Source organism: Sceloporus occidentalis, unplaced genomic scaffold (genome assembly GCF_023333645.1).
Source record: "Sceloporus occidentalis isolate IW3139 unplaced genomic scaffold, rSceOcc1.0.p SCAF_3, whole genome shotgun sequence".
In the NCBI taxonomy this organism is placed as follows: Eukaryota; Metazoa; Chordata; class Lepidosauria; order Squamata; family Phrynosomatidae; genus Sceloporus; species Sceloporus occidentalis.
The window spans coordinates 122,407,856-122,419,856 of NW_028316983.1; the positions used below are offsets into that span (position 1 = coordinate 122,407,856).

Genomic DNA, 12,001 nt, shown 5'->3' on the forward strand with positions numbered 1-12,001 from the left:
ATTAGAAGTCATTTACAGTGCACCCGTGTTATATGTGGGCGTGCCATATGCAGCTTTGAACTTATATGCTCAAGCCACGGGGAGCGCACGAGGTGCAAGGGGTGGCACGTTCCATTCAGATGAATGGGGCGCGTGCCCGTGGCACGCTGCCACACCACCGCTCTGCTGCACACACAAGCATAGGTGAAATTCTTCTTACGCAGGGGGGTCCGGAACGGATCCCCCATGTAAGGCAAGTGTCCACTGTATTATTATTCTTACTCAGGGACTCCAATGGTGATGATGTCCCTTGATGGATTGAAAGTGTTTGATCACTTGAACTGGCAAATACCTGTTTGGAGTGCTTTGGGAAATGAAGTTAAGATTCACAATTTATAATGGCTCAGAAACAATCATTATAGTTAATAAATTGACTTCAGAGTATATTTCTTTAGAAAGAGGGACAAAACAAGGTTAGCCTCTTTTGCCACTTCTTTTTACCATAGCCACTGAAACTTTGGCCAATCTTATCCGACATAACCCTAACATATATGGTCCAAGGATTGGAGGACAAATTCATAAGTTAAATCTTTTCACAGATGTCTTTTTTTTTTTTTAGAACACCCTCACTGCTCTTTTGCAGAACTGAAAAATATCGTGGACTTTTGCAAGGCTGCATATCAACTACACAAAGTCAAAACTTCTGTGTTTCAGTAGTTCCCTAACTACCAGAATTCACTGCAACAGTTAACAAACCTGCAATTATATCCATCAGGCTTTATATACCTTGGTATATATTTGACTAAAGATATTAACTATCTTATCTTATGAAATTATAATAATATTACTAGATGGATTACTTCCAAGTTAAGAGACTGGAAACATTTAAATTCATCTATGTTAGGGAGAACTGCTTTGATGAAAACATTCCTAGTTCCCCATCTTTTTTATTATATCAAGTAATTCCTATGGTCCCTTCAATACTGTGATTTTAAAAATGCAAGGGTTAGCTAATGCTTATATCTTTGGTAAAAAAACAACCACATTTGCATCAATATGTTAGCCATCTCTCCACCAACATGAGTGGGCTGGCTATACCTGAACACTGACTTTACTTTTCAGCTTTTCAATTAGGCCAAACAATTCCTTTAGTGAATAAAAATAAAAAAATCTTGTGGGTTGACATGGAACTGTATTAGGCCAATGAGCCAGAAATGTATTTCCTCTGCTTTAGCTCAGTATGCTTGGAACAAATTTCTGACTTCCTGTAAGGTACATAATCTGATTGAATTGTAACTCCATACTTCATAATTGTTAATTCCTCTCATTACTATAGGTGTAATGCCATCTAAATCAAACATGTTTAAGTCCCTTTAGGGGAAAATACAACCTAACTCCCACCGAGATAAATGAGGCTGAAACGTGCTTAATAAGGGATGGATTGTGTTAATGATTAAAGCCAACAATGACTTGTAAGTACCTGTGAGGCAATGTTACTGAGCTCCACAGCAATGTCACAGCCAGAGTTCCCAAGGCCAATAACCAAAACCTTCTTCCCCTTGAACTTTTCAGGTCCTTTGTATACCCGGCTGTGGAAGAAATTACCTTTAAACTTCTCTAAGCCTGTATGGAAAAGTGGAGAGAAAACAAACATATATCTGAATGTTTAAAAGACAGAAATTTAGTTCTGTTAGAATTTAGAACGTTAAAAAGAAAGAAATTTAGTAGAAATTTGGCATTGTGAAGTTTGATTATCAACCACATTACCGCACTACACTCTCCTCCTGTTGCATTCTGAGGCTTGTAGTTCAATGAGGCCTAAGAGCTCTTTGGCTGAGAATTCTAAATGGCCCTCTCTCAACTGCAAAACCCAGTAAAATGAACTGGGTATGACTAAATACTGGAGATTATTGCACTGCCTGTTCCCATCCTTTCCTCCTGAGCTAGGTGTGGGATGTAAAATTTTAAATGTCGATTTTATCACACACCTCCATGTTCAGGCAGGAGGCATCCTGTACCTGATCATGGCATCCTGTACCTGATACAGACTTCTCTCTCACTTTTTGAAAGAATGGGATTTTCCCATTGTTTGCAAGGTGCAGGAGAAGTCAGGATTGGATACGGAATGCCTCCTGCCTGGGCATAGGGGTGTGCAATCAAATCCACATTTAAAAGTTGTAACAGTGACCAAATTATTAATGGGGAATTTAATTAGCTCAAGGTCACAAGAAGAGGCCTGTTACTACACCTCAGGAATCGCCCCTTCAATCTGTATACCAGGAACTAGAAATCCAGAAATGAGGCAGAGGCTCTAAGTACAATCAATGTCTCTTTTATTGGAAACACGGATTCAAACACACACAGGCACATACACACATGCATTCATACAAGACTCAGGAAGTAACCTGTTAGATGTGGGATAGATAATAGGCTTTTCTTATTGTAATACTCACCTGATGTAGAGGTTCTATCTTGGGAAGTCCAATTTGTGTGAGGGTTTGTAAGTCTGCTTAATATTTAAGGCTTAGCAAACCAGGTCAGAGTGACTCTGACTTCAAACTGACATAGATTTTGGCTGCAAAATGACTTGAGAGCAGCTGGTGACTGACCTGAAAAAGGCACATCCCTAAATTTAGGAGACCTTTTAAAGGTTTAACAGGGTCTCTAGACAAAGGGCAATCAGTCTTCTAATGAAACTGTTTGAAGTGTATTTCACATCTTAGGTTCATGTTTTGATCTCACCAAATGTTTCTGCTAGAGTAGTGACCCAAATGGCTATGCAAATACCATTCCTTTGATTCAAATGGCTCCCTCTCAATCACAAAGAGAAACACTTCCTTAAGTCATCTGCCTGATAGCAGCTTTAAGGCAGCTCCTCCCATGATCTCTGACCTGCATCTTGATATCAACAGTGCATCTTGACCTGAGTAGCTATATGGCCCTAGCACGGGATCTAAATAACAGGTTCCCACAGAAACAAGGGGGAGCCATGGGTTTTGATATGTAAACGAATTTCCTTTCCCAGCTCTGGAAATGGATGAGATCATAGAATCATAGAATCATAGAATCGGAGCTCCTTCCTGGTTTAGTCCGCTGGGCGCAGCCTTCAGACGGCTGCACCCAGCGGACTAAAAGAGAAAGGGGTGTCCTTGGGGCTTGAAGCCCCAGGGACACCCCATTTCAGGCTGCGGGGAAGCGGCGTTTTGCTGCTTCCCCGCAGCCTGAAAAGCGGCGGATCGGGGCCTCAGCGGCTGCCACTCTGCACACTGAGGCCCCGATACACTGGGGAAAGGGGCGGGTGCAGACCGCCCCAAATGGGCGGTCTATAATCCGCCCCAGACAAGGCAGAGGTGCGCCTGGTCAGGAAATAGGGATCCAGTCTGTGTTAGATGGGATTACACTCCCCCTGAAGACACAGATTCGTAGTTTGGATGTACAGTGTGCCCACGTCATACGCAGGTGCACTATACTCAGCTTCCAGCTTACGCAGAAGCCGCACACCAATCAAAGCATGCAGTCCATTGTTTTAATGGGGTGTGAGTATACGCAGATTTCCCCTTACGTGGGGGATCCACTGTACTCTTGAACTCTCTGCAGTGTCCAAGAGTGCATGTTTAAAACTTGTACAACAGCTGTGCCCGTTCCTTGAAATACTGGATCTGACCTTGGTGATATATGCCTTGCTTATATTCTGTTTGGACTACTGTAACACGCTCTACTTGGGGCTCCCTTTGAAGAGTATTTGGAAACTTCAGCTGGTCCAAAGAGCCACAGCCAGGGTGTTAACTGGGGCAGGTTACAGAGACCACACAATGCTCTGTTGAAACAGCTCCACTAGCTGCCAGTTTGTTTCCAGGCACAATTCAAAGTGCTAGATATGACCTATAAAGTCCTATATGGTTCTGGCCCAGGCTATTTGGCAGACCATATCTCCATTTATGAACCAGACCAGGCTCTGTGAACCTCAGAAGAGGCCCTTCTCTCCATCCCACCCCCATCACAAGCACAGGTGGTGGAGACAGAAGAGAGGGCCTTCTCCATGGCTGATTCTAGACTCTGGAACTCCCTGCCCAGGGAGTCCAGAAAGGCCCCTTTCTTTTTATCTTTCTGCTGGCAGGCTAAGACCTACCTGTTTAAGAAGGCTTTTAAAAGACAGTTTTTCAAGCATGGGATGGCACTGTATTGTTTTAAAGTATTTTTTTAACATTATTATGTTTTTATTGTATTTTAATTGTATTTAATATGTAACTTGTTTTAATATTGTAATAATTTTATATTTTAATGTACTATTTTTGTATGCTTTTAATTGTACTTTTTTTTAATGTTGTGAGCCACCTTGAGTCCCAGTTTTGGGAAATTATTATGTATAAATAAATAAATAAAATAATTTATTTCACTCCAGCAGGCCTATCCACCCAATCTGTTATAAGAGAGTTAGAAATACTCCACCTCTATTTGTAATGATATGTATTTTAAATGATGATTTAGTCAATACATTGTATTGGTAATTATATATTGTTTTATTGAGTGTATTTTATATGACATTGTAGTTTTAATCTTGTATTTGTTGTTTTTATTGTTGTAATCCCACCTCGATCCTCAGGGAGAGGCGGGAAATAAAAATTATTATTATTATTATTATTATTATTATTATTATTATTATTAATCATAGAATCATAGAATCGTAGAGTTGGAAGAGACCACTAGGGCCATCCAGTCCAACCCCCTGCCATGCAGGAAATCCAAATCAAAGCATCCCTGACAGATGGCCATCCAGCCTCTGTTTAAAGACCTCCAAGGAAGGAGACTCTATCACCTTCCGAGGAAGTGCATTCCACTGTCGAACAGCCCTTACTGTCAGGAAGTTCCTCCTAATGTTCAGGTGGAATCTCTTTTCCTGTAGCTTGCATCCATTGTTCCGGGTCCTGTTCTCTGGAGCAGCAGAAAACAAGCTTGCTCCCTCCTCAATATGACATCCTTTCAAATATTTAAACAGGGCTATCATATCACCTCTTAACCTTCTTTTCTCCAGGTTAAACATCCCCAGCTCCCTAAGTCGTTCCTCATAGGGCATGGTTTCCAGACCCTTCACCATTTTTGTCGCCCTCCTTTGGACACGCTCCAGTTTCTCAATGTCCTTTCTGAATTGTGGAGCCCAGAACTGGACACAATATTCTAGGTGGGGCCTGACCAAAGCAGAATACAGAGGCACTATTACTTCTCTTGATCTAGACACTATACTTCTATTGATGCAGCCTAAATTAGCATTGGCCTTTTTAGCTGCAGCATCACACTGTTCACTCATGTTCAACTTGTGGTCTACTTGGACTCCTAGATCCCTTTCACACGTAGTTTCATTCAGCCAGGTGTCACCCATCCTATATCTGTGCATTTTATTTTTCCGCCCTAAGTGCAACACCTTACATTTCTCTGTGTTGAATTTCATTTTGTTAGCTTTGGCCCAGCTTTCTAGTCTATTCAGGTCATTTTGAATCTTGATCCTGTCCTCTGGGGTATTAGCTATTCCCCCTAATTTGGTGTCATCTGCAAATTTGATAAGTATGCTCCCAATTCTGTCATCCAGGTCATTGATAAAGATGTTGAATAGCACTGGCCTCAGGACAGAGCCCTGTGGGACCCCACTGGTCACTTCTCTCCAGGATGAAAAGGAGCCATTGTTGAGCACCCTTTGGCTTCGGCCGGTCAACCAATTACAGATCCATTTAACAGTTCCTTTGTCTAGCCCACATTTTACAAGCTTGTTTGCAAGAATGTCATGGGAAACCTTGTCAAAGGCCTTACTGAAATCGAGATATACTATATCCACAGCATTCCCTTCATCTACCAAGCTGGTAATTTTATCAAAGAAAGAGATTAGATTTGTCTGGCATGACTTGTTTCTCTGAAACCCATGTTGACTTTTTGTGATTATGGCATTGCCTTCTAGATGTTCACAGACTCTCTGTTTAATGATCTGCTCCAGAATCTTTCCTAGAACTGATGTCAGACTAACTGGACGATAATTGTTGGGATCCTCTTTTTTTTCCCTTTTTGAAGATGGGGGACAATGTTTGCCCTCCGCCAGTCTGCTGGGATCTCTCCTGTTCTCCAGGAGTTTTCAAATATGATTGCCAATGGCTCCGATATTACTTTTGCCAGTATCTTTTCAACTATAATGGGCTGAAATTTACCTATACAGCACCTAAACATTTTCCCTATGTATCACTACAAACACTTCTTGAGAAATTCATTGTTTTCTACCTAAGAAAGAGACAGTTAGCTTCATACAGGACAGCTTGGGTCTCAAGAGGAGTTACTTTACTGCTGCTAGTGGACTATACATTTTAATGTTCTTTATCTCAGATGTTTATCACACTATACTCTTAAAGTGCTACTATTCCACTTTGACTCCTCTAGCTGCCTCCTGTTGCATTCTGGGATTTGCAGTTTTAAGGAGGGGTATTTAGAATTCTCAGGCAGAACTTCTCTGCCTGAGAATTCTAAATACCCCTCCTTAAAACTGCCAATACCAGAATGCAACAGGAGGCAACTAGAGGAGTCAAAGTGGAATAGTAGCACTTTAAGAGTATAGTGTGATAAACATCTCAGTCTCCATATAGACAAGGAGTTGCCTTTACCTGCATAGTGATTCCTCAAAATCAACTGAACTACAACAAAATGTAACACCATCACTTTTTCTCTCCTGTATGATTTTTAAACAATTCCATTGATGTAGCCTAAAATTGGGCTTTTTGAGCTGATTCTTCACACTGTTGCGTCATATTCAACTTATTGTCTACTAGGACTCCTAGATCCCTTTCACATGTAGTCTTGTTAAGCCAGGTGTCCCCCATCCTATATCTAAGTATTTCAAAAAAAATTCTGCCTAAGTTCAGTACCTTACATTTCTCCCTGTTGAATTTCATTTTCTTAGTTTTGGACCAACTTTCTATTCTATTAAGGTCATTTTGAATTTTGATCCTGTCCTCCGGGGTATTTGCTACTCCTCCTAATTTGGTGTCATCTACAAATTTGATATGCATGCCCTCTATTCTATCAAGTTATTGATAAAAATGTTGGATAGCCCTGGACGCAGGACAGAATCTTGTGGCACCTCACTGGTCACTTCTCTTCATGATCTGCCTTTGGGTTCAGTTAGTCAACCAAGTCCAAATCCATGTAACAGTAGCATTGTCTGGCCCATAGTTTACTAGCTTTTTTGCAAGAATATCGTGGAGAACTTTGTCAGAGGCCTTTTAGTCACTAGGTGGAAGCCAGCCACCTAGTAACTAAAACTGTGCTGCAAGCTAAATATAGATTTAAATAAAATAAAATTAATCAATCCATTTTAAAAATCAAATAACCTTGAAGTTCAGACTCTGTTGGTACTTTTAGTATTAACGCTTTCAGTGTCTAGATTGCACAGTTTTATATCAACTGCAGAGACAGACAGATATACTATATTTTATTATTATAAAAGAAGCCACTTACCAGGGAAGCTGTCAACTGGAATATTTGGATAAATATGATGTCCAGAGCAAATCATAACAGCATCAAATACAGTTGATTCCACCTTGCCATCTTTCTCTGTTATGACATCCCATTGTCCAGTCATAGGGAAATCGGGGCCCTTCTTGATTTTGCTCACAAGAGTCTTTGGAAAAGTGTTCAAGAAAGTTTTTCACTATTGTTCAGGGTCCAATCAAAATTGACACATTTATTGTAATTAATGTAAAAATTAAAGATATTGTGGAATCTTGTGACCCTCCAGATGTTTGTAGACTGCAACTCCCATCAGAAGAAGCCAGCACAGCTGGGAGTCACAGTCCCAACAGCATCTGGAGGGCCACATCATCCCACTCTGGCCTAAAATATTTTGTGAATGGAACTGGGTTTTGACAAAAGAGCTATCAACACAATACTATGCAAGTTTATTGGAAAAAATCTAACTCTATTTAAAGGAATTTACTGCAGTGTGTACTTAGGACTGCACACTCTGAAAGTTTCTGTAGATGCTGTGAATGTTTCCTGAATGGGCATTTCACTTGCAGGGGGCTGCTTTCGGGGCTGAATTACATTTTGTGCTATTATATATGTCTTTAGGGTTGATTAAAACACAAAGAATCAGCCCCCCCTGGTGTGTGTGTGTATGTATATTTGTGTGTGTGTGCGTGTGTGTGTGTGTGAGAGAGAGAGAGAGAGAGAATGATCAAGACTATTGCTTCTCTGGAACAACAAGTGAAGGTGAGCTTGTATTTAAGGCTGATTGTTCAACTGAAGCCATTTGGGGGTTTGATTGTGTGTTTTTGTGTGTTGAGGACCAAGTTTCTGGTGAGAAGAAGTGGGTCACAAACTTCCTTGAGGTCTGACCAGGCAAACCACATCTCTATATAGTTGCTGCCTCAATCTTTAGAGCTCAGCAAAGTGGAAGATTTTTTCCCCCAATATGGGCATTTCATGGGGGAGTTTGAGGGGAGGCCTCGAGTGCTATGTTCTATTCTATGGATGGTGAGGAACTAACATGGATAATGAGAGAGCTTTCACAGTGCTTGCAACATATATGCCATGTTTGTTTTCTTGCCAGAGATTCTGAGGGCTATATCTGAAGCAAGTGCAAATTGGTTGTCCAGTGAAAAAGAAAGTTTAGTAGCTTAAGGCCCCTGCATATACATGCTGACTTGTCAGGGAAGATGAAACTTTTCTAAAAAGTGCAGGAAAAGCAAGACAGAAACGATTCCCCTTGGGATGGGGTAAATGATAAAAGGTCCTCCCTTTTTCTTAGATGTCCTACATTTTGGGCTGAGTTTTGTCCTGCAGTTGTCCTACACAGTTTGGTCTCGAATTTGTTCCACATTTTGTCCCTGGTAATAGTGGACAATTATGGCAACCCTAGGTAAATCCCAAACACAAGAGGCATATATGTGAACAACATGATACATAAAAGAAGCTTATCAGGAACCACACTGCAGGTTTGGGGGATTACAATTGATTCCAAATTCTCCCCTTAGCAATTGTGAGGCACAGGGAAAACAACCTTAGAAAATGACCTGAGGCAGGGTGTCAGGTTTCCTCTGAATGAAACAACTCCTGCCTATTCCCAGAGGAAAGGAGTCATGTGCAGACCTAATAAGATGCCTTGAGCAGTGTGCTGCCTCCAAGACCAATATCCATGATGTAACAGTGAATTTGATAGGACTCATCTTGCCCATCAACTATTGTCCCATTCTTCTGATACATTTGGGAACAAATGATATTGCGAGAAACAGCCTTGAAGTTATTATGAGGGACTATGAGGCTCTAGATAGGCAGCTGAAGGATGTTGAGCACAGGTTGTCATTTCATCGCTCCTTCCTGTTGAAGAACATAGCCCGGGAACAGCTAGAAGACTATTTTAAATGGACAACTGGCTCTGTAGCTGATGCTATCAGGAAGGATTTGGCTTCTTGGACCATAGTCTGCACTTTCATGAAGAAAGACTACTGGCAAGAGATGGGTTGCACATCACAGTGGTTGATAAAAATATATTTGCTAAGATTTTCACAGACCTGGCCAGGTTTAAACTGAGTTATAAGGAGTAGAGAGACAATAGATGTTATCACATGGGAGGAATGTCTCTCAATTTCAAAAGAAAAGAAAGTACGGCCAATTCAGAAATGAACACAAGTATGTAGATGGTTATCACACCACAGAAGAACATAGCGCCCATGCCAAAGCCAAAATAGTGCAAATGCAAAACAAGTTATCATATGGGTACGTACCCTTCATAGTCTAGAATTCAAATTAGCATCCCTACACATGCACATGAGGGCAGAATCGGATCGTGACCTTTTTACGCTTCCGGTGGGGCTTTCCTCTGGTTCCCGTGGTTTTGCCTTGTTTCACATTATTTGTTCATTCATTACCCTTTATTTCACGTTACTTAGGCAATTCATGTTATTTGTTCATTCATTACCGCTTATTTCATGTTATTTAGGCAGTTCACCAATTCAAAACCAGTCCAAAGCATCCTTGTACTTGGTTTGAGCAATGGACTATGATTCTAGAAGGCAGGGATCGAATGCCATTGGGTGACCTGGTGCAAGTCACACTCTGTCAGCCTCCTTAGAAAATGGCAATGGCAAATTCCATCTGAATAAACCTGCCAAGGGAGGGAGAGAGCTTCCGGTTTCGCCGATGAGGCGCTCGGTGGTGCGAGACGAAGTTCCGCACCACAAACTCTCAACTGCTGTAATCCTATTAACAAAAGGATACCCCCAACCGGGGAGATTTTGGGTACAAGGGCCTGTTAGAGACCCCGCGTCCCTCCTGACAGAGGTGGATCCCTAAGAGGAAAATCTGAAGAAGGAGGAACGGGAGTCGAAGGGTGTCTGGTACAGTAGTTGTTGCCGAAAGACACTGGCTGACTCAGCAAACTTTACTTTGGTTTTGAGAAGATGAAAGCAGCTTTTTTTTGTTTGCTGAGTTACAGACTAAGTTCTCAGCAATATCCCCAATTCAGTGAGAATACAACAAAAGGTAACCTTGAAGGGTAAAAAAGCTGAAGAGTTTATATTTACTTAACAATAGAAACACCAAAGGACACTTGAGAGGAGTTTCGGGGAATGTCAAGAATTAAATATTCAAGGCTCTCCATACAAGATACTTTGAATTGCTGACACTCTAAGCTGTAAAGAAGAAATCCCAAAAGACTTGTTTGTGGACTTTGATCTGTGTTGCCTTTGTTTTGGAAATTGGAGAGGAAGAAAATCTGAATGTGCTGGCATGTTTGTTGAATGGCTGTAGTGTTAATTAGATCTAAATTAGTTTAGAAGTATTTAAGCTGGCAGCCTGAGTTTGAAGGAACGAAAATATATTTCATAGACTTGGCAAAATTTGGATATTTGATAAAATATTGAAGACATTGGAAGGTTAATGATCACAAAGGATGGGACTAGACTAATTAAGAGCAGCTGTAATCTATTACAAGCTGATACACTGTGGACAGCTGGTGAATTGAAAGGACCGTGAAACTAAAGGCTTAAAGAAATATAAGAAAGGAAACAAGAATAGAACAAAGGAGGAGGTTTCGCTGTTGGAATGAACTAAATTAAAACAAAGTTAAAATAAAGTTAAAGACAACACCTGGAAATAAAATTTGTGAACAGATACTGAGGAAGAGGAAAATTGACAGGAGATATATTAGAAGGAATCCAAGTCTGAGGACTGATTACTAAAGAATATATTTGAGAAGGATCTTGTCTGCATAACTGAGGCGGGTTATAGACCGCCCATTTGGGGCGGTCTGCACCCGCCCCTTTGCCCGGTGTATCGGGGCCTCAGTATGTAGAGCGGCAGCCGCTGAGGCCCCGATCCGCCGCTTTTCAGGCTGCAGGGAAGCAGCAAAATGCTGCTTCCCCGCAGCCTGAAAAGGGGTGTCCTTGGGGCTTCAAGCCCCAAGGACACCCCGCAGCGGCGGGGAGAAGGAGAAAGGGGCCGCTTGGCCCCTTTCTCCATTGCTTCGCTGGGCGCAGCCGTCTGAAGGCTGTGCCCAGCGAAGCAAAGCACCGCCGCAAACCAGGAAGGAGCTCCGAAACGGAGCTCCTTCCTGGTCCGCGGAAAGGGCACCCTAGGCGCCCTGGCGCGGACCGACGATGTCACGTCTGCGCCGCCCCGTGTAGAGGTGGCGCAGTCATAACGTCGTCATGGCGGCCCCCATGTGGAAGGGGGGCCGCCATTTTGTACGGACTGAGTCCGTACTAGGGTTAGGGGGTGCGGAAGCACCGCACCTTCCTAACCCTAGTACGGACTGAGTCCGTACTTTAATGGCGGTTTGTAACCCGCCTGTGATTTACTGGGAACGGAATTATTGAAACACTGCAACTGATGAATCTTGTAACTGTATAACTTGAAGTTTGTATATTTGGAAATTGTATAACTTGAAGTTTGTATATTTGGAAATTGTTGGGAATGGAATTTCTGAAACATTGTAACTGCTAAATCCTGTAACTGTATAAAGTGAAGTAAAAGAGAAAGGGAAAGATAG

At 41.8% G+C, this 12,001-nt stretch overlaps 1 protein-coding gene across 2 annotated transcripts in view; it reads right to left on the bottom strand.

Annotated features, from left to right (window-relative positions):
* Positions 1–12,001, bottom strand: part of LOC149316687 (flavin-containing monooxygenase 3-like) — a 54,262-nt gene that overhangs the window by 22,554 nt on the left and 19,707 nt on the right. For both annotated transcript variants that reach the window (XM_089516043.1, XM_089516044.1), the window contains 2 exons: positions 7,471–7,633; positions 1,460–1,602 (listed from right to left, as the gene is read on the bottom strand). In XM_089516043.1, the coding sequence (XP_089372169.1) occupies positions 1,460–1,602; positions 7,471–7,633 (306 nt within the window). The remainder of the gene's footprint in view (positions 1–1,459; positions 1,603–7,470; positions 7,634–12,001) is intronic.